We start from the raw sequence: 25684 nt of genomic DNA on the forward strand, positions 1-25684 counted from the left end.
CAGCCACGGGCCAGCCGCGCTGCCCGGACCCTTTAAGGCGGCCGGGGCGGTCCCTGCGCAGCGCTGACGCTCTGCCGCTCTGGGCGGCGCTGCTCCCTCCCCTCTCGCCCGCATCCCTCCTGTTCCAGATCCTTCTGGAAGGGCAGCGCCTCCCGAGCCCTGCCGGAAAGAGCCGAGGCGGCGCCGGGGCCGGGCGGGCTTCCCGCCGGCGGCGCCTGCGCACGGCGGGTCTGCTGCCGGTTGGTGCCGGCGCTCCGCAGTGGGGGAGCGGCGGGCGCGGAGCCCTAGTGCCGGTCCCAGCGCCAGAGCCAGTGCCAGGCGCAGCCATGTCCGTGGTGGGCATCGACCTCGGCTTCCTCAACTGCTACATCGGCGTGGCACGGAGCGGCGGCATCGAGACCATCGCCAACGAGTACAGCGACCGCTGCACCCCGTGAGTAGCGGCGCGCCTGGGCCCCGCCCGCCGGGGCTGCCCGCGCGTCCCCCCGCGGGATTCCCGGCGCGGCGGTGCCGGCTGAGCCGGGAGGCGGCGCGGAGCCCCTTGCCGGGAACGCGTGTGCCGGGAGGTAGCGGGGTGTGCGGGGTGCGTGCCGGCTCCCGGCGGTGCCGGCGTGCCCTTGAAATCCCGCGCTGCGCCGCCGGAGGAGCCTGGGGCGGCGCGCTGCTCGCAGGGCTCCGCTCTTGGGCAGCCGGAGATGCCGCTGCCCCTGGAGTGAGCGTGTTCGCCCAGCTCCGGAAGGGCTGCCAGGGAATTGTTAATTCCCATTAACAATTACACGAGTGGTGGCGAGACTGAGGAGGAGGAGGAGGAGGTTGATTCAGCAGCGGGGAAGCGGCGCGATGAGTTCCCTTTCTTTCAACCTGTTCGTGCTTGCTCCGCAGCTGCTGGCCCTGGAATACCGAGGTCTGGAGGGGAAGGGGGGGGGCACTGGGCAACGTCCGTGATGAGATGGGAGACGCAAGAGTAGGTGGAGATATTGCTCCTCTGTTTCTATGGGATACGTCTAGGATTTTTAGAGCTCCATCTGTGCATAATTTTGAAGGAGGATTCAGGGATTCGTATAACACTCATAAAAATCGGGGGTTGGATGGCGCTTCTCTTTTTATGAAGCGACTTGGAGCCAACAGAGAAAGCTGTTTCTGCTGTGCCAGACTGTAGTAAGTTCAGCACTGCTGCCCTGCTCTCGGGGAAATGTAGGTTTGCTTTCTAAAAAGTTGGCTTTTAAAAGTACAAAGAAGTTGATTGCTGTTTTAATGGGAATACTCTTGAAAATTCTTTTTGCTATATAGATAAATATGCTTTTCATTTTAACTCTCAGGAAGTAATAATCCTTGTGCACTAGATATGCAGTGAGAACTGAAATTCTCTGGCCTTTCAAATGCAAAGTATCCCATGAAATTGTTGCCCAGCGAATCCTCAGGCAGCTGCAGTTTCCTTCTCCCTTGTGATGAAGAGCACTTGCAATTTTTAGCTATTTTTCGAGTGTGTTCTTTGCAGGTAGGCTTACCTGCCTTTGCTGTTTTTTACACTAATGTCTTATCATCTGTACTTCCAAGACACTTGCAAAGTGATTATGAAAGAAGTTCAAGTTAGCAATTACAGCATGTGGGGGGTGCACATACACTTAAAGACAGTACCTGTCACACTTTAAGTGACATTTTCATTGACCTTTTCTGTCGCAAAATGTAGTAGTACAGGGAACCTTGAGGAACATCTTTTCTAGTGTTACTGTCTTGAGAGAAATCAAACAAAGGTAAATAGAAATGTAACAGGTTATTATTGTTATGTAAGTTTCTCATAGTAGCTAAATCTTTACTTCAAGAGGGATTTGAGTGATACAGACAGATCTAATTCTTCAATTATCAGAACTTACTTTTTTGCACACAGCAGCTCAGTAAATGAACTTATTTGAATGTGGACTTATTTAAATAGACTTATTCCTATGGAGGTGCTCACATCATGCAGGTGCTTGAGTTAGCTATTAGTTAATTACATTCTGTAATCCAGTGTCAGTACAACCATGTATCACCCTGAAAGCTTTAGCAGGAGCATTTTACAAAGAAGGGGAAAAGATCCTGCCAGTAAGCCATGCATTTCAGTAGAACTTTGATATTTCCTGGGTTTTGGCCCTGTGTCTCTTTGAAAACTGACACTTGAGTTCTCCCTGAGCTGGAGAAAACTTCAGCAGAGCTGTTGAGCACATTTCCAGTGCTTCTGGCACGTTAAACTCGTGGCAAATGGTGCTTTCAGGTGCTCTGCCTCACCACTGTGGTTTTGTGGGAAAACAGCACCGTTGCTGATAGCTCATAGCTTACTTCACACCAGGTGTGATTAATGTGATCACATGCTGTAATTAAGATGATGTAATAAGGAATCTTGGAAACGACTGGGTTTTTTTGAGCCAAGGAGGGCACATTTATTTTTTTGGCATCTCTTCTTCCCAGCTGCAGGAGGGAGAAACCATCCATTCCCCTGTGCTGGAAGTAATTGAAACAACCTGTGGCAGGAGCTGTGCTGGCTCTGAGCTGCTTCTGCATGGGGTAATGTGCAGGTTGTGCTGGCTGTGAGCAGAGGCAGATCCCTGCCCTGGAAAGGTGTGATGCAATAGCATTCGTTTGTAAATCATTTGCTTGCCTTGGAAATTGCTCGTTTATCTGACTTCCCCTAATTATCACAAGGAGGAATTGGGGAACTCTAGGGTGGTGGTGACATCAGACATTGTAAAAATTGGTTGTGCAAGCTGAAAATGAAAAGTTTGTGCCTCTTTGAAAATGTTGGGGAATGCCTCGTGTGTTTGCAGCGGTTACATCTGGAGAAGGTTTTGGATGTCACAGAGAAGAGGTTGCTAGAAAATCCTGCCAAATTGCTGTGCCCTCAGTGATAGAGGGGAGGCAGGAAGCAGTGTGGTGGAGTGACCTTTATGCATGCATTAAACAATCACATTTGAGCTGTGTGAAATCTGAGTTTCTCTGTTGCTCCTGAATGATCGTGGCCAGATCGGTTGCCTTTTGGGGCAGAGTTGTATTTCAAGTGATGTGAGGATGCAGTGTTAGTAACTTCCAGAACAGAAAAGAACATTTCCAAAGGCAGTGCTGAGAGGCCAGATGGTGGCTGGGGCTTGAGGCAGCCTTTGCTGATCCAGGGGGGTGTCCTTGGTAGCCAAGAAGCTGCAGGGAGCTGTGGATTACAGTAGTGCCTGGGAGGGAGCTGTCCCCAGGTTCGCAGTAGGGACCTGGTAGTGCTCAGCTATGGAAGCATTTCACAGCTCGTTCAGCTCCCTTGATTTGTGGGTTTTTAATTGTTGTTTTAGGGTTGTTGCTGAGAGCTCTTAGAGTGTGAATGTGGCCCTGTGAGACTCAAGGGTTGTTGAGTCGAGAGAGCCTGGCTGGTAAAGTTCAGGGGTTTGAATGAAATCTCACAGGCTTCTTAGGTTTTAACCTGTGACCCAGAAGTTACTATCAGTGCCTTTCCTTCGTGATAAGAACTGTGGAACATCTCAGCTTTCACAGGATTCCTTAAATGCAATTGAAATGGCAACAGTTGCAGTTGCTTGCTGTTTTTAAGCTAATTTACAAAGAACAAAAAAACTAGAATTCCACTTCAGGTTCTGGTGCTTCATGCAGTAGTGCTGTTATTTAACACATCCATGTCCTGCTGCTGCAATTTTTGTGGGTGTTCTAAAGTACCACAGAAATATTTTATGATATTTTCTTTTAAAGCTGAAATTTTCATATTTTTCTTTTTTTTTTATTCTTTTCTTTCTTTATATTTTTTTTTGCGTAGAGCATGTATATCTTTAGGATCCAAGACCCGAGCCATCGGGAATGCAGCAAAGAGCCAGGTAAATGAATCCAAAACTTTTTTTAACTGGTAAACAAGTTCATCTTGGAGAAGATTGTCCTGTAGTAGTTTATTTTGATAGCTTTAAGTATTGTGTTTGCTGGGATTTGTTTGTTTTGGTTCTTTCTTTGGTTAAAAGCCTGTCCTGCAAATGACTAGGTTAAAACACTGATGAGAGAGTAAATGTGGGGAGGCTTTACATCCAGATGGGATCAGAATTAGAGGAGAACTTTAAAGGAAGGGAAATGTGTTAATTTGTTGAAGGTTCATTTAAGGTTAATGTAGGTAATAACTTCATTAGTTCCTGCAGGCAGCCACTGCAACAATATAGGATCTTAAATATTTCATGCTGTATCAGAAAGCTCCTCTAAAATAAAAAGTACAGTGAAAAATTGATGGCAGCAAGTTAATGGTTATTACAGAGAGAAGTACATATGATTTTTTCTAATAGGAGCCATAGATTAAAAAGTAGGTGATTCTTTCACTCTTCTCACACTTTGCTTTTCAGTGAATGTGTGGGGCTCATCAGAGGTCAGTGTGTGCATTAAGCCCAACATGAAAAATTGCTTTCTGCACAGTCCTCTGTATCAGAATGTCATGGGTAATGAAAATATCTTTGCCACAGATCATCACAAATGTAAAAAATGCAGTCCATGGCTTCAAAAAACTGCATGGAAGAGCATTTGAAGATCCTTACATCCAAGCTGAGAGGGCCAAGCTTCCCTATGAACTTCAGAAGATGCCAAATGGCTCTGTAGGAGTAAAGGTGAGTGAGAGCTTTGGGTGGAATCTCTGTGGTGGTAGAGATGAGCACTTTGGGCCCTTGTCACTAAACTTCCTCTGTGGTCACTTGCATTTTCCTTTAAAAAACTGAACACATTCCTGTGTCTCTAAAAAAGTCTGTACTTTCTCCAAGATGTCCATTGAGGCTTCTCATCAATCATATTAGTTTTCCTTAGTCACATGAGCTTTTCACTTGGCCCTACTAGATTTATCTTGAAATCTGTATAATTACAGTGTGAGATTATTAGTTCCCATCAGACATGCAGAGGCCAAGTGTCAGGAAAACAACATAATGCTCTGAATATGAAATTTGAACAAGTTATCTTTAATTTGCTTCCAAACTAAGTGGCAGGAGTGCTTGAGATTGCTGGAGAGATGATAGCTTGTTAGGAATTCAGGACACAGAACCTCCCATGGAGGCTGAGGATTCAACCACGTTTCCTGAGCAGGGCAGGACTGTTGGAATTGCCTGGTTTACACCTTCCCTGCCTTCTGTGTTTGAGTGACTGTTGCAGGAAGCAAATGTTCCTTGGGCTTGCTCCAAAACTTTTATTTTTAGCCTGTGTTATAGCACAATGTGATCCTACTTATATTATGCTCTTTTTTTGCTGCTTTTTTTTTTAATTCAGAATACACCAGCAGCAGAAATACTGTACCATTGTGAATGGTCCCTTGAGATAAGTGGGGTGTTAAGCTTCCCACAAAAAAAAAAAAAACAAAACAGAACCCAAACTGAACTGTTGAAGATTTGTTGTAGGGAGCACAGATCAAGACAGGGAGTTACTTGTGTCTAGAGCCTGGTGTTCTGTGGGTCTCAAGGCTCAACATTATGAATAATAATTCATGATTATGAGTTAATAATTGATAATAATTATGATGAATAATTATTGCACATCTTGAGAGCATGGTTGGGATGATTTATCACAGAATCCCAATTCTCTGTCCCAGGTGAGGTACCTGGATGAAGAGAGACTGTTTGCAGTGGAACAGATCACAGGAATGCTGCTGGCCAAGCTGAAGGAGACTTCAGAAAGTGCTTTGAAGAAACCAGTGGCTGACTGTGTGATTTCAGTAAGTTGTGTATATTTATTTCAATCCATAGGCAGCTTTATGCAAGCTAGGACCATTTATACCATGGTAAGAGGTTCAAATAGCAGATTGAAATCATATCCCCAAAAATGACACCCTTTGTGGCAGGTTTTCCAGATGAGAATCCTTCTTGAAGCATCTGTGAGGAGATGACAAGGTTGTTAAATGCAGAGTGTATTTCCAGAAAGGACACAGTGCTTAAGCTGATGCAGTCTGTCTGTCTCCAAGGGCTACAGACACTATTTCTGATTCCTGTAGTTCTTGTTACAAATGGGAGCTGTCCTAGGTGCAAGCATTTCCTCCTTGCTTCCAAAGAACCTTCCTAAATTCCTGTTCAGTTTCTTTCTTGTTGCATGGGTGAACCCTGTTGTAGTGCAGCTGAATTTAGGGATCTGAGGGTCATGCTGATAACGTGACACACCCAAACCACTTGGCTTTGTTTGAAAAAGTCGTTTTATTTTGTTGGATCCACAGTCCTGTGTCTGCTTTTCACATGGTCTTTGTTTACTGGCCCTGGTGGGAAGTTTGGGCATGAAGGATTGCAGTTATCCCTTCTCTGTCAGGCAGAGCCATGGGAACTGGAAAGCTGTGTACTTGAGCTGTTAAAAACCTGCTTTGATCTTTTTCCTTGCTTCCTTAAGCTGGGAGAATACCTCCCACACACCCAGGCATCCTTGGCAATGCCCCACAGTGGTAGCCAACAAAACACACAACAAAATGGAGCTCTACTCAAGAGTCTGCTGAAGAGGTGCCAGCTGATTGCAGCCAGATCCTAAATGGGCTCTGATGGTGCTGTGGCTATTTTTGGTGGCACTGAACCTTGGAGCACACTGGAAGCTGGCACTGTGGTGGCAGTGATAGCTGAAAAAGGGATGCAGGTTCAAGCTGGATTCCAGCGTGGCTGCAGTGCTTCTGCCAGTGACTTACTGTGGGCCTTGTGGGAGTATTTGTTGGGTTGGCTTTGTCCTGCACAAGTGTTTCCAGGAACTGGTGATGATTTTAAGAGGAAAGACTCATTCATACAATCTAGGAAAACATTTTCAGGATTTTTTTTTGGCATGTTAAAATCTGCTTTATTTAAAACAACCCTGGATGCAACTTCATTTTTGGCATATTTTGAATTTTTAATTAAAATATGCACTAAAATGAATTAGCTAGCTGTTTTATTCAGACAGCCTAATAATTTGAGGTTAGCTTATAACAGTTTCTTGTGGTAATGACATTTTTAGGATAGCTTGATGGGCAAGTCTGACTACTCTAAATTAAAAAATCCATATCCTATAATATCCAATGCCATTATTTTTGGAAACAGGTCCCCAGTTTCTTCACTGATGCTGAAAGAAGATCTGTAATGGCAGCTGCACAGATTGCAGGATTAAATTGTCTGAAGCTGATGAATGAAACTACAGCAGGTAAAGGGCCAGGACTTTTTTTGTCCTTTGAGGCTGTTGAATGACACCTTGCTGTTACACAATTGGGAGCTTGGCACAGAGCTGTCCAGGCTAGTACTGCCCATTCCAGTTTGGCAACTGGAAACACAGCAGTGGGGTGGTGTGCAGTGCTTGGGAGGCACCATGAGAGCTGAGGTTTGCTAACCTGAGCACAGTCACACTTGGGAATACCTTTGGAAATAAACCTGGGATCTGTGCTTAAACTTGTGTCAGTCCTGTAGCAATGGCACAACTGTTTCTATAAATTTACTCCCTATATATTTATATTTCTATAAATTTACTCCCTATATATTTACTCCCTATCTATAATTTACTCCCCTCTTTTGGTTCTGGTGAATTCTAAGGTAGAGCATAGAACACATAACACTTCATGGAGACTAAAGTTGGAGCTGCTTAAATCAGTAATTTTTATTTTCCTTGATTCTCTTTGCTTTTAGAAAGTCTGAAAAAGCTTTCCAAATGAGTGCTAGTTGTAAAATCATAGACTTGTGTAAATGAATCTTCAAAACATTTCCTTTATCTCTTGGGCATGCTTGAATTTTTCAAAGCTAAGGCATTTCAAGGGAGAGGTGAAGGCATGAGTCTTAATCTGTGCAGTTTCACAAATTGCAGTGTTAATTTGGCTACAAGCAGAATTGAAACACAGGGGGAGTCTTTATTAGTGCTAAACTTTCACTTGACATCTCTTTCTCTCTTGTCAATAAAAGAAATGTGTTTTCAACACGATTTTGACTTCTTAATAAGAGTTAGGAAGGTCTTTAGAAAGGGTGAATATGGGCAGTGTTTGTCTCTTGGTGGTGCTTTTTATGCATGGTCTGCAGCCGTGTGTGCCTTCCCCTTACCTTCCATGGGTTGTGTTTTCCAGTTGCATTAGCCTATGGAATATACAAGCAAGATCTGCCAGCCTTGGAAGAGAAGCCAAGAAATGTGGTCTTTGTAGATATGGGGCATTCTGCATATCAGGTTTCCATCTGTGCTTTTAACAAGGGAAAACTGAAGGTAATCTTTTAAGTCATACATAAAAAGCCTGAAGTATTTTAAACTCAAAATACTACACTGTGAAAAGATTAATTTTTTTAAAAATAAATGTCTATAGAAAAGAATTTTAAAATGTGGAATACAGAACCTTTCTGTTACGTTTTGGCTATTTCATCAAGTAAGTTTTTCTAAAATGCAGAAGTGTAGCATCCTAAAGTGTGTTCTGGAAAGTGCTTGATAATTAAGGACACTGCACAGTTTTTGTGTCATATCCCTGAAAGATTTGCATATTCAGGGAGTTTCTTAAGTCTTGCAGTTGTGCAACTGCCTGACTTATGGGAGACTCTTGAACTGTCTTTGAGTCTGTCTGAGATGTTGGGGGGGGGGGGTTTGTGCCATCCCTGACAGTTCAAAGTCTGAATCCAAAACTGAACAGTCTTTGCTTCCTGGTTTGGAGACATTTTGTCTGTGACCTGCTAAAGGCTGAGTGCTTTTGTGGGCCTGTCTCTGGTAGCCAGATGCCATCTGAAGCTATGTGGAAGGCGGTGATGGCACTCCTTGCTATGCTGAGTAAATGACACAGCACAAACCTTGTCTGATAAGTTCTGATCTCCTTCTTTGTCTTCTGCCAGGTCTTGGCCACTACCTTTGACCCTTTCGTAGGTGGCAGGAATTTTGATGAGGCTTTGGTAGATTACTTCTCTGAAGAATTTAGGACAAAATACAAGCTGAATGTAAAAGAGAATCCCCGAGCCCTGCTGCGATTGTATCAGGAATGTGAGAAGCTCAAGAAGCTGATGAGCGCCAACGCGTCCGACCTTCCCCTCAACATCGAGTGCTTCATGAACGACCTGGATGTCTCCAGTAAGATGAACAGGTACTGGGTGGTGTTCCCACTGAGGGCCAGGGGGTTGTGGTCTCTGAGCAGCCTGGTAACACCAAGCACTCTCCCTGCCCTGCAGAGCTCAGTTCGAGCAGCTGTGTGCTGCCCTTCTGGCCAGAGTGGAGCCTCCTCTAAGAGCAGCCATGGATCAAGCCAGTAAGTAGAAGTTACTTGAGGTGCTGCTAGTAATCCAGTCATTCCTGATCTCTTTAATGATTATCTTTTCGATGTATTTTTGTATTTATTAGAATTGCAAAGCTAAATACTGAAAAGTTAAATGTAAGTTCCATTCATATGCTTGCCATGAATGCATGATCCCATTCCCGCCTCATTTAGTGCACATGCTACTCTGCAGCCTTGGTTATTGACCCTCATTCACCCTGTCATGGAAAAGGTTGGCACTCTGAATTTATTAAAAAAAAAAGCAAACCACCAAATAACCAAACCAAAATGATGATGGGAAAAGATATTATTCTTTACTGCAACTTTCTGGCCAGCCTGTTCCATGTGGTACTTACATGTCCTCACTGACCTGGTAATTTGGCAGTATATTCTTAAATTGAATTACCTGAAGCATGTGCCAATAACAAAGTAATTTTTTTTTTTTTTTGCCTAATGTAGTATAAAGAAGTGAAGTAGACTTTAACAGGAAAGGTTTTGCCCCCAGTTCCAGCACCTTCAGCTAAAAGGGAAGATTTCTGATCTTGTGACTTGGCTCGTTAGCAAATACAGGAATTAAAAACCTGAGTAACTGCTGAGCTGAGCTGTTCAAGGACTGACAGTTGTTTGAGATGGCTTCATACACATATCCTGATTCCAGAATCAAAAAGTTAACCTTCAAGCACAATGTGCTATTTTTTACATATATTGGCTTTAAAGGTTTTCTTTTCTCTTCTGGCAAGTAAAATTCAGCCAAATATAAAATGAGATCTATTTGGGTTTCGTTTTGTTTGGGAGAGGTGAGATACTGTCCAGTAGTGCAGAAGACCCAATTTCACCTTTCTGAGTTCATGCAGAGCAGAAAGGGGATGCGCATGAACAACACACTTTAAAGAACAGCTGTTCTCATTGATGCTTGGCTTCTGCATTTCCCAGGTTTATGCAACTAGAAAACTTTGTAGCCTACAGAGGGACAAAGAGTTTTTAAGATCTTTTCAACCATGAAATACATTCAATGCTTGTCACAGTGTCTAGATAATAAGAGAACTTTTATCTATTTTTCTCTTCTTTTTTGTCCAAAGATAGCTTTCTGATACCTTGATGATAACTTAAGGGCATGCACTCTCTTTTCTAGAACTTCAGCGTGAAGATATCTACAGTATAGAAATAGTAGGTGGGGCTACTAGAATTCCAGCAGTGAAGGAACAGATCTCTAACTTTTTCTGTAAAGAGATAAGCACCACGCTAAATGCTGATGAAGCTGTTGCAAGAGGCTGTGCCTTGCAGGTATAGTTCCTGAAATAAAACTATAGTATTGCTTCTTTAACAAAATGTACTAATGAAATACAGCTAACCACAAGCAAAAGGTACTGCAGCTGAGACAAGATGCAGAGTCTTACTTGTTCTTGCACTAATTGGTGACAGTGACCATATTAGAAATTATTCTGTTACATTCATTAATTTGCTGCTGTGTCATGTTAGAAGGATGGGCTAGTTAAAAAGACCTGTTAAATTTGAGAACCCAAATTCTGCTGGTCTACTTCTGTGTTGTCACTACCCATACTTTGCTGGATATCTTTACTGAAAATCACTTAGGAAATAACATTTATTCCTTTAGTTAAGTCTTTCAGTTCAATTAATTCTAGGAAGTTTCTGTTAAAAAAAAAAAGTCTGTGATGAGCAGGACCTCCTTATGACCTATATGATAAGTATTAATTCTTGCACTTGCTATTTATTTAACTACATGGATATAATGAATTTTTGGTCTCTTCTTTTCTCCCTAGTGTGCAATTCTTTCTCCAGCTTTTAAAGTGCGTGAGTTTTCCATCACAGACGTTGTTCCTTACTCCATAACATTGAGATGGAAATCATCTTATGAAGAAGGAACAGGGTAAGTTGTACAGTGCCTACAAAACAGTGTGTGTTTGGATATAAAGAAAAATGTTGAAATTCTAATTTTCATTTTTAGCATTTTACCTTTTGGGTTCCGGTTACTGCTTAACGATTGGAAATATTAATAAAATGTTGGGATGAAGTTGCCTTATTTTTAATAAGTGTGACATAAAATGCAGAGTTCAGCTTTGAGACCTAGAGGCCTTCAACCTCCAACTCTTGTTAAAAACTGACTTAAACCAAATCACTCAGTTGCTTCATCAGAAGGGCTGCTGATTGTTAACATAGCTTGACTTTGATTATCCATGAAGTTATGCTCAGAGGTTTAAGGTTATCTAATGCTTTTTGCTGTAGGGAGTGTGAAGTCTTCAGTAAGAACCACGCTGCTCCATTCTCAAAAGTAATTACTTTCCACAAGAAAGAGCCTTTTGACTTGGAAGCTTATTATACACATCCACAAGAAGTGCCTTATCCTGATTCCAGAATAGGTAAGGACATGGGAATAAAACCTCCATCCCTAACTCCTATTGATACAGGAAAAAGTGGTTCCCCTTTCTTGTTAGATATGTTATTTCCATATTTTCTAGCTTACAGAAAAGCTTAGGTTCTTTAGAAAGGCTCAGCACAGGCTTCTTGATTTAAATGTAGTGAGCAAACCTTATTGACATCTCTGTTTGACATGCCTAAAAAAAATTCTGCATTCATCCTTCTGTCTATCTTTACAGTTTCTGAATGCTTCAAAAGAAGTAGGCACCAAGAGTTTAGTGCTCTATTGTCTGGTTCTTTGAGTCTCTATAAAATTGATTAGGATCTTATGTACTTGCCAGCCTGTATTTCTCAAAGAAATTGGATCAAAGGAGCTGTGGCCTGTCTGGACAGATAACTTGTCTTATGCTATCTGTCATGTCTCTTTCTGTTAATCTGAGTATATAAAATACAAGTGTTTCCTCAGTTTAAGCATCTGTAGTAGAATCTAAAGAATTAGATGGCATAATTAAGTTTCTTGTTAGCTAATGCTACTCTTTTTGCAGTTATTAGTACACTCCTCAGGGTCCTTATTCATTGTTCTATTCACTGATTTGTGAATCAGGTACAAATTTGCTGCTATCTGTTTGGCTGTCTATGCAAGAAGTCTGTGGTCCTGAGGAAGAAACATTCTCCTTTACATATGCGTATCATTTACACTTAAATTTTCAGCAAGTTGCAAAATAGAGAATCAACCCCACTGCTTTCAGAAAGTTGATAAGCACTATTTGTTTTCCAAAAAGTGTAGTGCAGCCATGTTATCAAATTTGAGCAGAATATTTTATCTCTGTTAACGTTTTATTTTTCAGTGTGAAGTTTGAGTTACGTGGACAAAAGAAACCATTTGAGATGAAATCAGAGTAGTTTCTCTAGTGTGGTGGTTACAGAAGGCAACAGAGAAGTAGAACACCTAGTAAAGTACTGTCTTTTTTTTATGAATACAGATAAAGCAAAACCATCTTATTAATTATCAGTGAACTGATAATAATCGGGGAAGCAGCTTTTAATTTATCTACCTGCAGTTTACATTGTAGGATTATCAGCTAAATAGAAAGTTTCCAAACAGTAAAGTTGCTGTTTAAATTAACACCCTTAAAGGAATGTGTTTGGGGTTTTTTTTTCCCCTCTTCCTCTGCATTCTGGGACAACAATTAAAGCCACCTCTGTCGTTCCCAAGGGCGTTTCACTATTCAGAACGTGGGTCCCCAGCACGACGGCGACAACTCCAAGGTGAAGGTGAAAGTGCGAGTCAACATCCACGGGCTCTTCAGCGTGGCCAGCGCGTCCATCATCGAGAAGCAGAGCGTCGAGGGGGAGCACAACGACACCCCCATGGACACCGAGTCTGCAAGTAAGAACCAAGGCAGAGATGAGGAGCTGGTATGTAAAGCTTGTAAACATCTTCACTGTCATTGTGGCAACAATGAGAGCCGATAATTGCAGGGTAAATGGCTGTGCTTGGCTTCTGATGGTTACTGCTTCTCCACCCTTAAATTACTTCTTTGGTTATGTCACACGTTTCTTCATGTTTATTGCTGAAGTGTGGCAATAAGAACAAAGAATGGAAAACGGATCCTAAAAAAATAATGAAGTAGTCCTATCATTGTTTTTATCATCTACTGGTCTTAGCATTATCTAATGTTGCTAGCAAAAGGCAGTGTATTTAATGAGATCTGTTGGCAAATTAATTCTAATTCTAAAGGTTTTTCCTCCCAAAGTATGTTTTCAATGAGTAAAAAATATATGGTATTTCCTTATACATAGAAAACTGCACTGACTCCTTGGAAGTAGCTCCCAGGGGGGTGCAGCTGTGCCCCCCTTGCAGTGCAGAGTTGAGGTCTGGGTGCCACTTTGAAGCTGGAAACAGCAACACTAGCACTGGCCCTGTCAGCCTTTCTCCTAGGATTTGGCCTTAGCTTCTCCCACCTTAGTTGGATATTCTACAGGAATTAGAGCAAATGGTTACACAGCTAGCATTACATAAATGCTATAAGCAACTTCTTAAACACTGTGCTGCTTTCCAGGAATGTGGGCATATTTGAACTGCTGAGCATGATGCAGATCCTTATGGGCAAGTGCTCCATACGTGGTGTTGGTAATCAAATGAGCAAAGGTTGGAAGTGCTGGAGCTGGCATTTAGTGTAAGAGGCCTGTGGAGCTTACTGGGAGTGTGCTGAATTCAGTGTGAGAGTAGCTGCTTCCATGCTCAGGCTTTCCTTTTGTAGCACTTCATTCATCTAACACATCTTCTGTTTCACAATGGTGCTTGTCAGCAATTACCTTTCAGTATTGAGGATGATCCCCTCGACTCTGAGGAGGAGGTTTGTCTTGTCTGTGTGTCCTGTTATCCCCTCTAGCTGTTTCCTGTAGGCAAAGCAGTTCCTTCCAGTTGTTGGCTTTTCTGTGTGAACAGTAAGAACAGCAAGTGAGGATTCAGATAATACTTTTTTTCCTACTCTCAGGTGACTAACCTTTAAATTTAGTCAAAGCAGTCTTGTTTTCCACTTTAAACTACAACATAGGCACCTGTGCTAGTTTGGAATCCTTTAAACAATTTTTTTTTTTTTTTTTTGCAGAACTAGTAGTAAATTATTCTACATGCATAGTGAATCCAGAAATACAAATTCCTTGTAAATGGTGGCAATCTTGGACCTTTCAGACCTTAGCTACAGCTTGTTGGTTATTAATGCTCTGGATCTGTGAGCATTAGAATCATCCTGAAAACATCAGGCTTACCCATTACTGTGTCATTAAAAGTGTTTTTCAGTGGTGACATGGAGCTGTATTACTTAAACCAAGTGATCTGCACTTGTAATTTACCAATCAGATAGTTTATCACTTATGCCTTATTCTGAATTTAACATACTGAAAAATTTAAGTCAGGCTCTCTTTATTTTGGGTGACAAGGAGGGAAGATAGTTGCTCATGTACTCCCAAGAGGCTGCCACTACAGAAGCTAATTTTTATTGATTTCACAGTCTTGTGAGACAGATGCAGGTAATAATTGCAGTGATTAAATTACTTCTGCTTTGGGTTGCAAACTTTAAAAGTTTGGGTCAGAAATTATAGGAGGTCAGAGTTCTGGCTGTTCCATAGAGAATCCATTGTTGTTTCCTGTGTTGGTGGTGTGTTGCTAGAATGTTCTTTGATTTCGTGTTATATATATTTGTTTCTAATTTCAAGTGAGTATTTCACAAGGCTTAGTGTAATTATGTAGTGGGGACAGACAGCAACATCAAGCAGCAGAGTAGAATTTTCATTTAATTTGCAAGTTATAAATACAAATACTACAAATACAAATAGTACATCAAAATGCCTGTTTAAACATGGTGACCCATAAATTTTTAAGATTGATTGTGAAGTTCATATGTTGTCTAGGATTTACTGTAATTGATATCAGTCCTCAATCTTAGAGCAAACCTTTGCATTCAGTTATGCAACTCTCTGCAGGATAAAATGCAGGTTGATCAAGAAGAAGGTGTGCAGAAAAGTCAAGCTGAACAACAGAACCAGGCAGATGAGGAAACTGAAAATGCTGGAACTGAAACAAAGGTTTGTATTCAATATTGATAGGACATTTTTAGCCCAGTACTCTCACACTTAAATGATTTTGCTAGTTGGAAAACATGGGGCTGTATTGAAATGGATAAGTAAGGAATCCTACCATAGCACTTTAATTTTCAACAAAGCATGATTAAGATTTTGAAATAGGTTTCTGCTGTTTAACCTGGTTTTATGATGAAGATGGAATTTAGGGAGATTAGGAAACATTGTGAAGAACAATATGCAGTGCTTTAAGCTTTTGTACAAGTTTACTTAACGGTTCTTTAAAGAAATTAATTTCACCTGTTCAGTTCCAAACTAAGGTTAATAGTGATTTTTCAATACAGAGAAATAAGTAGGAGCTTAATTTACATAAGATTAATTTGTAGCTGTCTTAACTAGCTTCATTTGTCTTTTTTTTTTTTTTGATCACAAATGTAGTAATACTTAAGATTCCTGGAAGTTTCTTAGTAGTGTCACTCTTTTCATAGGCGGCTTCTGGAGAAAAGCAAGATCATCCCTCCCAGCCAAAGGCTAAAACAAAAGTTAAGAGTATTGACCTCCCTATACAGGCAAGCCTCTGTAGGCAGCTGGGACAAGATCTGATCAATTCCTATATAGAAAATGAGGTAAGCAGCATAAAGAGGTGACTGCTCAAATTAATGTCACTGAAAATAACTATCTAAAAATATTTGCAATCTTTGACTTATCTAATTTAGAATTCTTTAGGAAGTTGCCCATAATTGTAGCAGGTTTTGGTTTTTGGTGAAATGATTCAATTTCTCTGGACTAAACTTAGCCCATTCTGGTTGTGCTTGTAGTGATGACTTCTACAGAGGTGAACATTTTTAGCAGTAATTGTGAATTATCAGGCCTTTGCCATCTTCTCTGGTACAATTTGAAGTAGTCACTAAGCTTGACACTTAAAAATGCTTTCAGTTTTCAGTGTTCCTTTCTCCACCCTAGGGGAAGATGATGATGCAAGACAAGCTTGAGAAGGAACGAAATGATGCTAAGAATGCTGTTGAAGAATATGTGTATGAATTCAGAGATAAGCTGTGTGGAGCCTTTGAGAAATTCATCACTGAAGAAGTAAGACGTGCTTAGATGTTTCAGCTGTTGGGAAGAGTTCCTTTGTGTTGATGAATTTTGAGTGTGGGTTCTGTGGAGGCTGCAGGGGTCTCTTGGACTAGTTTTGGAAGAGGAGATGGCTTGACTTGCCAGCAGTGAAGCTCAGGTTAATGTTTACACCTGACATGTGACTTGCAGAGTTCTTTACTGTCTGAGAAGCTCCTCGGTGGCAAGGAAGGGTCAGGGATGCAGGCAGAAAGTGAAAACCCTATGGTCAGCACAGGAAAGTGGGACAGATCACCACGAGGCTCTGAAGGGCATGAGTGGGTAGGAATAAAAAGGAAATTAACAGATAATAATGGAACACTCTTCAGAGGTGCATGGAGTGCCTTAAATAGCCTCAGGACTGATTTTATAACTCTGGTAAACTTCACCTGCAAATCACATGAGTAGGGTTGTCCTGCCTCTCTCATCACTGTAAAATCTTGGCTTTGAAGTCTGTTAATTACTGTTTTCCTTCACTCTCACTTGGAATATTTTAAGCTGATGCAGCAGTCCTCTTTTGAGTAGGGAGAGAAGTCTCATTTGATGTGTTCCTTTCTGACTTGGAGTGTCCATAATTTGCTTTGTAGGACTCAAACAAGCTGACCTTGATGTTGGAGGACACAGAAAACTGGCTTTATGAAGATGGAGAGGACCAGCCAAAACAAGTATACATGGATAAGCTTCAGGAATTAAAGGTAAGGTTTTAAGTTGTTTTCTAGAAAACTCAGTCATATTTAGAACTAGAAGTACAGTTTAATGTGAGTTGTGTTCCTAATTTGAAGAAGGTTGAAATGAAGCAGACTGTCACTAATGATAATAGATTTAATTGCTATGGGAATTTTCTGTCAGACTTCTTATAATCTGAGAGAGGCTTTTGAGTAGTCTGACTGCACTCCTGGGTAATGAGGAATGTGTTCCATAATATATATTCTGTTTTCCCTGTTCTCAGTGATCTTCTTTAGTTGTATAGTAAGACCAATTTTTGGGTCTAATATCCAACAATAAAGGCTCTGGAGTGCTTTAACAGTAGCTTCCTGTGTTTCATTTGATTATTAATGACAATCACCCCCTAAATGCTTCAGGTTTTAAGGATCTAATGGGGAAAAAATGTGAGTTCTGATGAATAACTACCTAGTTTATTGGAAGTTGAAATATGTGTCTAGCCCTTGGGTTCCAGCTCTCCAGTCACATTTCCTCAAGGGGGGCAATAACTAATGGAAACAGCAGTGTAGATCCAGGCAACTGCCTGGATGCCAGTATTCAAGAGAAGGGAAAATCCAACAGTGGATAGAATTAGATTGTTTACAGATTAACTTCTTAAAAATTAAAGCACCCCTTAAAGCCAAACTGGTTTCTGTTCCAAATGGTCTTTTTGCAAAATACAGCAAAATACCAACCCTAGAAAGCACAGTCACTATTCCTGTGTTTAAACTTCTGCTTTTTTGTTGTTGTTGGGCTAAAGCAATATGCAAAGACTTGGCTCTTTGAAGGGGTGAGAAAAGGAGTTCAAGGCCTTCCTTCCCATGCTGCATTGTTTTCTTAGAGCAGACTAAAGGAAATATGTGTTTTGTAAAGATCTTGGTGCTTATCATTGCAGAAATTTGGACAGCCTATTCAGGAAAGATGCATGGAACATGAAGAGAGACCAAAAGTTCTAAATGAGCTGGGGAAGAAGATTCAGCTCCTTATGAAAGCAGTAGAAGCATACAAAAATAAGGTGAAGCCACATGCTTTAGCTTTTCAATTGATTGTAGGTGTTTTGAGTTTGGCTGTAGAGTATTTTGTGTTTAAGCAAATCCTGTAAAGTTGCCTCTTACACTGCTTTAGAAGGACTGTTGTCCTTCTGCTCCTGAGAGCTTTCAACTTGTTGAGCATTGCTAGCAGGAAGAGCTGCTTCGCGAGAACATAAATCAGACATTTATGTGTTTTATGGTGGCTGGTACCACCTGAAATGGATCTCAACTTACAGCTGTTACTGGTGTTTCTGTAACTTCAAAGATTAACTTAATTGGGTGAGCAGCATATTTTAATTGGTGATACAAATATACCTACCTCTCTCTCTCTCCTTAGGATGAAAAATACGACCACCTAGATCCTGCTGAGATGGAGAAAGTTGAAAAGTACATTAATGAGGCTATGAATTGGTTGAACAGCAAAATGAATGCTCAGAACAAACTCAGTCTAACTCAGGATCCAGTTGTCAAAGTGGCAGAAATACTAGCAAAATCCAAGGTAAAAAAAAATAATTGTACTTGTTGCATTCTAATCAGTTTTACCTGAACCAGATTTTAGCCTAGATCTGAGCTAGAATTATACATCTGCAGAGATTTTAAAGCTATTAAAAGATCTATACAGAGAGGGCAGCAGTTACAGCACTGTTCAGTGCTGGCTGTTGATTTACAGTAGTATTTCTGCACGAGCCTTTTTAAAATACCCTGAGTTACAGCACCAGTTTTCTACAGAATGGGTTGCCATACAGGTTTGTAACAAATCAGAAGCTCCTCAGGTAGTGAAAGGCATTTTTTGAAGTTTGTAGACTTGGCAGAATAGAGAAGTCTGGTCCTTGACAATGCCATTCCAGGCCATTAGGTGTTGCGGTGTTGTGAGGTGAGAGATGAGAATTGACTCCAAGTTCTTATAAGTTTATTATATTATGATATGATATACTAAAACTATACTAAAGAAAGAGAAAGGAGACATCAAAAGGCTAAACAAGAATGATAATAAAAACCCATGACTGACCAGAGAGTCTGACACAGCTGGCTGTGATTGGTCATTAATTAAAAATAATTCACATGCTGGGTAAATAATTTTCCAAATCACATTCCAGAGGAGGAAACAGGGAGAGGCTGAAGCTTCCCAGGAGAAGAAATCCTGGTGAAGGGATTTTTCCTGAAATATCATGGTGACAGTTCGGGACCATACAAATCAGAGGCATTGTAGTTGAGTGCAGTTGCTGTGCCACCAAATGACCTTGCTGTCTCACTTGTGTCACAACTAGGAATTGGACAGCTTCTGTAACCCCATTCTGTCCAAGCCCAAGCCGAAGATAGAACCTCCCAGTGACGGGCAGGCCAAAGCTAACGGGGAGCACAACGGGCCCGTGAACGGACAGAGCGCTGCTGAAACAAAGCCCGAAGCAGCCAAGGACAACCCTCAGCAGACCAAACCCCCCGGAGAAATGGAAGTGGACTAAACCTTGCATTTCTTTTACTTCATTAAAATAGTGCAAGTAACCACAGGGTCCATTCTTTTTGTCTGGTACACACCTCAGATGTTCAGTTATTCTTAGCCAACTTCTGTCATTCGTTGCTGAGTAGTTTTGAAAGTGTTTTATATTAAGTACACCTCTGATGTTCATTTCCACTGATGCTGCTTATGTGGAGCTTTAGCCAAATGTAGATTGTATAAGTCAGTTGAAGCTTTCCCAATATATTTTATATCAAACATACAGAATTGATATATAAATGGCAACAATCTACCTTATTTAAAGCTTTTATTGTGGATAAACCTCAGCTCCTTTATTCAGGAAAGGATACTGTATTGCACTACTGATGCTCAAGTGTAGATCTAATCGCATCTTTATTTTGGAAAAATATTGGAATCAAAGTGGCAAAACCTGTCACTTGAAGCACTGACCTTTTCTAGTTATTGTATTGTTATAATTTAAATATTAAAATAGAAGTTAGTTGGCATACCAGTCCATCTTGTTGATGTACCATGAGAATTGTACGGTCTTTTTCATAGGAAATAATCCGAGCTTAAGCGTTTTTTGGGTTCCCATCCCATTACCAGTCTTCATTGCAGACTGCTCCAGCACCGTGGCTCTGCTGTGTGCTGGAGTCCCTGGTCTCTGCACATTGCTGTACATACCATGCTGAGCTTAGGACAGGGTGATGCTGGGGAGAATAGGATCAGAGGGGAGAACATTCAAGGCCTGCTGCATAGCTTTCCCTTGAAAATGTCTTATTGCACATGGAACTATTAACTTCTTTTGTTTTGAACTCAATTTACATCTGATTGTATCTCATCCTGGGGAGGAGAAACAACAGAAACAGTGCTGTGCAAACTGGGTATCACCACCTGATTTTTAGGTGGCTTAAATGCTGTTTGGTGCAAACTTGAAAGAAATGCTGAGAGCTTATATAAGCCTTGATGCTCAGCACGTAAATTTTTTGGTCAAGGACCAAAACAAAAGAGCTTAAAAACTGGATATTATTACCCCAGAGGTGGAATCTACCTGATGAACTTGCATAGCTTACCACTTAGCTTTGGTCATTTAGCTGTCTAATGAAAGTGTCTACAATGTATTACACAGTAGAATCACCGTTTTCTTTGATACATCTTAAATGTTATCAAGGTCCAATGTATGTCCCAAATATATTCCAAATGCTTCTGTCAGTCACTGAGGTGCTGCAGCACTTGCTAAAGCCAGTCATTATTGACTTGAAACTCTTCTGTTGCCAGAGTGGCAATGGGCTAGTCCAACTATGAAAAGTGGTTTCTTTACCTAGCATAAGAAACTAAAATGAGTTTCCATGTAATGCTTCAGTGACTTGAACTCTGTCCCAGAAACAAATTCACATGTTAACCAGGCACTCCTGCAGCAGTTCTCTCATAGGAGGTGTTGCTGTTGTAAACAAGTGAAGAACCATGATCTTGTTTCTGGCTTTGGCAGCCATTTGATCTTCAGCTGTGCCCTTCATCTTCCACTGTTCATGCTATGAAAAGTAACTCATGACCCCTGGGAGAGGTGAATTCACCTCTCCCATATCTTCACAGAAAGAGGAAGAATCATTCATCATTGTACATAAATCTATCTGCCAGAGTAGTTCAAGTGCTGGAATTTTATCTTCTGACATCAAGTGACTGAGATGCATCTGCTTTGCTCTCTTGCTGTTCCATGCAATCATTGTGGATGGTCTGACACTAAGTTTTACATGTTTAACGTCCTTGAACAAAAACTGGGTGACTTTGAGGAGAGCTGTTCTGCAGCTCCTCTGTGACCTCAGTCTCAAGTTCTGCCACGGTAGTCACACCTGTTGTGCTGAGGGGTGACTGTACTGCAGCATCAGCTGTCCTTTCAGTCAGCCTGGGCTGGCTTGGGTCTTGTAGGCTTTAACACCATTTATATCCTAATGGCTTTTACCACAGCAGTGTAATGAGCAGCATTCTCAAGTACTGCCTTCCTAAAATCCAGCTGCACAATAATTTGTCTAGGTAGACTTCTTGGTACCTGTGGCAGAAGAGCACAAAACAGCAGAAATCTCCAGTGTCAGTTTTCCAGTAGCTAAAGGGTCATGTGCAAGACCTGAGTGTCCTCTGCTCACGGCCATCAGATTCTTATACCACATCACAGATGTTTGAGGCAGTGCTTAGGATAAAGGCTAAAATAATTCTGCACGCTTAAAAGCAGATACGGTTCAGACAAACAGCTATACTCAAGTTTTCTTACTAGAATAGGAAGTTTTTTTGCTGTGCATCTGGTCTGTCTCTAGATCCCTGCTGAAGAGGAATGCTGCCCACAGAAGCTGGCTCTGAGGTCTGTGTTAGGAATCCCATTTGGGATGGCAGAGTTGATCTTTCCACAGTGAGACTGACATTAATATATGACTTGCTCATATGTAATCTGGTTCCTGTTACAAAGAGGAGATTTTACCAGGACAGGTTTAAGTACTTACACACTATGCACAACTTGAGGTTTTGTTTGTCAGACTCAATGAGCCATGTCCCTCTGCCTCCCCTGACAGCACCAGAGTGAGTGTCTTTGCAACACAAAGTTTTGGTAGGGAACCAGCAGCAGTCTGCTGCTCTGCATCTTCTGTATTATAACAGCAGGTATTTGTTGATAATGTCTTATTGGAACTTTCTGCTGAGGGCAAGATATATTTCTAATATTTGAAAATGTTCCCCTCATGTCCCACAAAAAGAAAAAAAGGAAGCAACACTATCTTTGTAAAGGCAGTAGAGTTTGTTTGAAATACAAAAGTTTTGTAAATCAGTTTCTGAAGTGTCATGTAAAGATCTAGTTACAAACCAACATAGATACATTGGTTCATTTTACCAGTAAGAGCTTCCTTCTTTCCTTTAAAGAGGACTCATTCTCTCCTGACTGGAGCTTTAATGGACTTGCTCAAGACAGGACTTCAAAACTAATTTGTTTTAATTTTCTTGACTAAACTAAGTTTAGTCTAGAACTGATTCATTCTTTCCTTTCCACTTTTTTTTTATTATGGTACTTTAGACTCCAAGGAGTTTCTTTGAACTTCAGATGTAACATAAACAGATTTGTGACACTCAAGTTAGGGTTGTATGCTCTTCTTTTTTGAAGCTGCTGCTTCATGACAAAATACCCTTTGATTTTGAATGAAGGATTTGATCGTGTATGTCAATTTGACCTAAGACTCCTCTCCCTTGCTGGCTTCTGGCAGTGTCCTTGCACTGCTTAAATAGTGCCTTTGGGGCAGGCTTGCAGAGCAGTGAGCAGCTGGTCCTGACTGCTCAGAGGCATTTGGGAAACACCCAACCTGTATTCCACAAGCTGTATTCCCTCCCAAGGCCCCGGGGCAGAGCAAGGTGGAGACAGTGCAGTGTCTGCAGTGCAGCTCCAGCATTCTGGACACCATGTGCTGTGAGGGATGGAGGTTTTGCTTCTTCCACCTACAAGTGGAAGCTGTTAAGGTAAAGCATCCAATCTGTGTGGTGATGAGATTTCTTTGTACCTTCAACATTTGAAATTCCTTAGTATTTGGCAACATTTCTGTGTGCTGAACTCCAATCTCTCCTACAGATTGCTAATAACAGTTCTCAAATAATCCATATTTAAGTGGGGGTTTTCCTTTAAGGATTGTGTAAAAGTAATTTCAGGAAACAAGCAAGGAGCTGGCAGAAGGGTTTTCTTCCCAATTATTTTTTGACACCAGTGTGAAAAATGAACAGCCTTAACAAAAGTTGGAATCTACACTTGCCAGAGCTCTGGTTTTCCATGCCTGTCAGTTAACCAATGCTAGATGAAGTCGTGTTGCAAACATGCTGCGTTTGCTGCTTCAAAGCACCTGCCCAGCTGCTGTAGGAAAAGAAGCTAAATTCAATTCCCATAGATCAGTGCCACCATGAAGCTCATTACTCAAAATAGGATTTCTCATTGCTGTGTAATCACACTGTAATGCTTCCACACTTCTGGGAGCCCTTCTCAAGTGAAGCTGAGATGCCCAAACTTGAGTTGTGGGCTGGTATAAGGTCTGCCTGCTCTAAGGATGCTTATATTAATTGCCACTAGCTGTGAGTTTATTAACTGGATGGAGGAATATTTTGTTGCCTCTTACACTTCTGCTACTCTTAGGTTTTCTCATCTTCCAGGCACCAGGAGACAGAAACTCTCAAAAGAGGTGGTAAAAAACATGTTGCTTAACAAAAGGCATTAATGCCTCATAAATTATGAGTTGGAGTATAAACACAAGCTCTTCAGCGTGTGTGGTGGCTGACTCCTAGCTGAATTTTTCATTTTCTGTAATTGAAATTTGAAGACTTCAGCCACTTACTACACATGTAAATAACAGTGAAAACAGCTAAATGTGACTTAGCACTGCAGAATACTAAACCAGGAATGTGCTTGATGTGACTTACTTGATACAGCTGCTAAATTTGGTTTCCTTCTTTACTGGTCAGAAGGAAAAGCATCGAGCAATGAAAACCAGGAATCTTTGCAATGAAATGCATCAAGAATAATTTTAAACAAAAAGGCAATGAAGAGCTATAGCCACCAACCACCTCTACCAAGTGTTGGAATAGTTTAATTCAGTTGATCAAAAAAGGTGGTAGTCCCTGAATGTTGCAGTGCTTGGAAAAGTTTCTTTCCATAGTTGATAACCATAACTCCAGGGGATAAAGGGGGAGGAGATGGGAGCATCAGAATTTATAGCAGTGTTTAAGTATGGAAAATGTTTACCATGTATGTAAATGGGATCCTTAGTAGTGACAGATCATGTGCAAATTGACAAGACTTGGATTTATTTTTGAATGGCAATACAGATTGTCAAGGTTGTGTATAATTATAATAAATATATAAACCGCTACTTGAACCAGACATGACCACCCAAGACCTCATTTTTGTATCAGTGTTCTTAAAAGCAGCTTTGTCTGATGTCGTGGGTTGATACGTTTGGAGTTTGTCCAAAAGGCCACAGGTAAGAAAAAGGCATTTTTGGTGCCTCACCTGTCCTGCTGTGGTTCCTCTCAGCTTCTCTGGCCCAGGCTGCTGCAGCCCAAACACAGCACTGCTTTTCCTCTGGGGAACTGCAGTTATTTTCACAGCTGCCATCACATCTCTGCGTTAGGATGCACACAAATTCCCACGTTCCCAGTAATTCATCTTTCATGAATGACTTACTGCAACATACAAGTTCCAGGCAGTTTTCCTGTGCCTTGAACTGCAGGGGAAAATTGATGGCTTTGGGCACAGTTGATTCTCTGAGCAGATGCAGAGCAGCAAACTGTGGGATTTGTCCAGGAATTTCCCTACATGCTAGCAGTGTTACAGGAATCCCCGTGTCCTCCACCAGGATGCAATGACTGTAGAATTCTGCATAACCAACCCAAAAGCACCAAAATAACATGATTGAACATTTTTATATCCATCTTCTTTGGTACACTTTAAAAGCTCCTCAAAGTCTGCATTTCATCCAGGCTTGGCATTCTTAGATCTCAATAAATAATAAAATATTTCAGCTATATTATTTTCACAGGAAAGGTTTGGAATTTTGGGGTGGGGAAAGGTCCTTTCTGTTGAAAGAACAGTATATATTTACATGTATATACATGCTCATATATAGTGCATATGTCAAAATGTACACTAGAAATCAACTTCCCCCTATCAGTACAGGGGAAAATGCTGTCCTTAACCTACTCTGCTGTCTCAGCATCTCAGACCACTCAATCAGCTCCAACACACCCCAGTATTTACCAGCTGTGCAAGGATGTTGTATCCCATTGTCACACAGCAAATGGACTGTTACAGCAAAATAAGGTGAATGTTGAAAGAATCACAGACTATCCTGACTTGAAAAGGATCATCCAAGCATCATCCAAGTCCAACTCCTGGCCCTGAACAGCATTCCCACCTAGAGCATTGTCCAAATGCTTCTTGAACTCTGTCAGGCTTGGTGCTGTGGCCACTTCCATGGGGAGCTTGTTCAGTGTCCAGACGCCCTCTGGGTGAAGAACCTTTTCCTATGATCCAGCCTAACTCTTCCCTGACACAGCTTCGAGCCATTCCCTCAGGTCCTGTCAGCTGAAGGTAGCCAGCTAAAACTCTGAAGGAATTAAAAACACAGCCACAATGTAATGCTAATAGTTTTTCCATCCAAATGCTTAAGTACATTGTGAGGCCCTAGATTTCATATTTGCCTCAAAACCAGCTTCTCT

General features: G+C 41.3%; 1 protein-coding gene across 1 annotated transcript; it reads left to right on the forward strand.

The window, feature by feature from the left end:
- Nucleotides 1-209: 209 nt before the first annotated feature.
- HSPA4L (heat shock protein family A (Hsp70) member 4 like) lies at nucleotides 210-24347 on the forward strand. The gene is made up of 19 exons (XM_030238745.2): nucleotides 210-433; nucleotides 3785-3842; nucleotides 4467-4607; nucleotides 5573-5695; nucleotides 7026-7125; nucleotides 8030-8163; nucleotides 8775-9019; nucleotides 9105-9181; nucleotides 10320-10471; nucleotides 10969-11075; nucleotides 11432-11565; nucleotides 12780-12982; nucleotides 15053-15154; nucleotides 15637-15774; nucleotides 16112-16237; nucleotides 16849-16956; nucleotides 17859-17978; nucleotides 18332-18493; nucleotides 19263-24347. The coding sequence occupies exons 1-19, from the start codon at nucleotides 327-329 to the stop codon at nucleotides 19455-19457; spliced, it is 2532 nt and encodes an 843-aa protein (XP_030094605.1). The 5' UTR covers nucleotides 210-326; the 3' UTR covers nucleotides 19458-24347.
- Nucleotides 24348-25684: the final 1337 nt, after the last annotated feature.

Source organism: Serinus canaria, chromosome 4 (assembly GCF_022539315.1).
Source record: "Serinus canaria isolate serCan28SL12 chromosome 4, serCan2020, whole genome shotgun sequence".
In the NCBI taxonomy this organism is placed as follows: Eukaryota; Metazoa; Chordata; class Aves; order Passeriformes; family Fringillidae; genus Serinus; species Serinus canaria.

Coding starts and splice junctions, on each gene's coding strand:
- HSPA4L (XM_030238745.2), top strand. CDS start 327: ATGTCCGTGGTGGGCATCGACCTCGGCTTCCTCAACTGCTACATCGGC. Junction 10,472..10,968: donor CAAGAGGCTGTGCCTTGCAG/GTATAGTTCCTG, acceptor TTTTCTCCCTAG/TGTGCAATTCTTTCTCCAGC. Junction 12,983..15,052: donor AAGGCAGAGATGAGGAGCTG/GTATGTAAAGCT, acceptor AACTCTCTGCAG/GATAAAATGCAGGTTGATCA.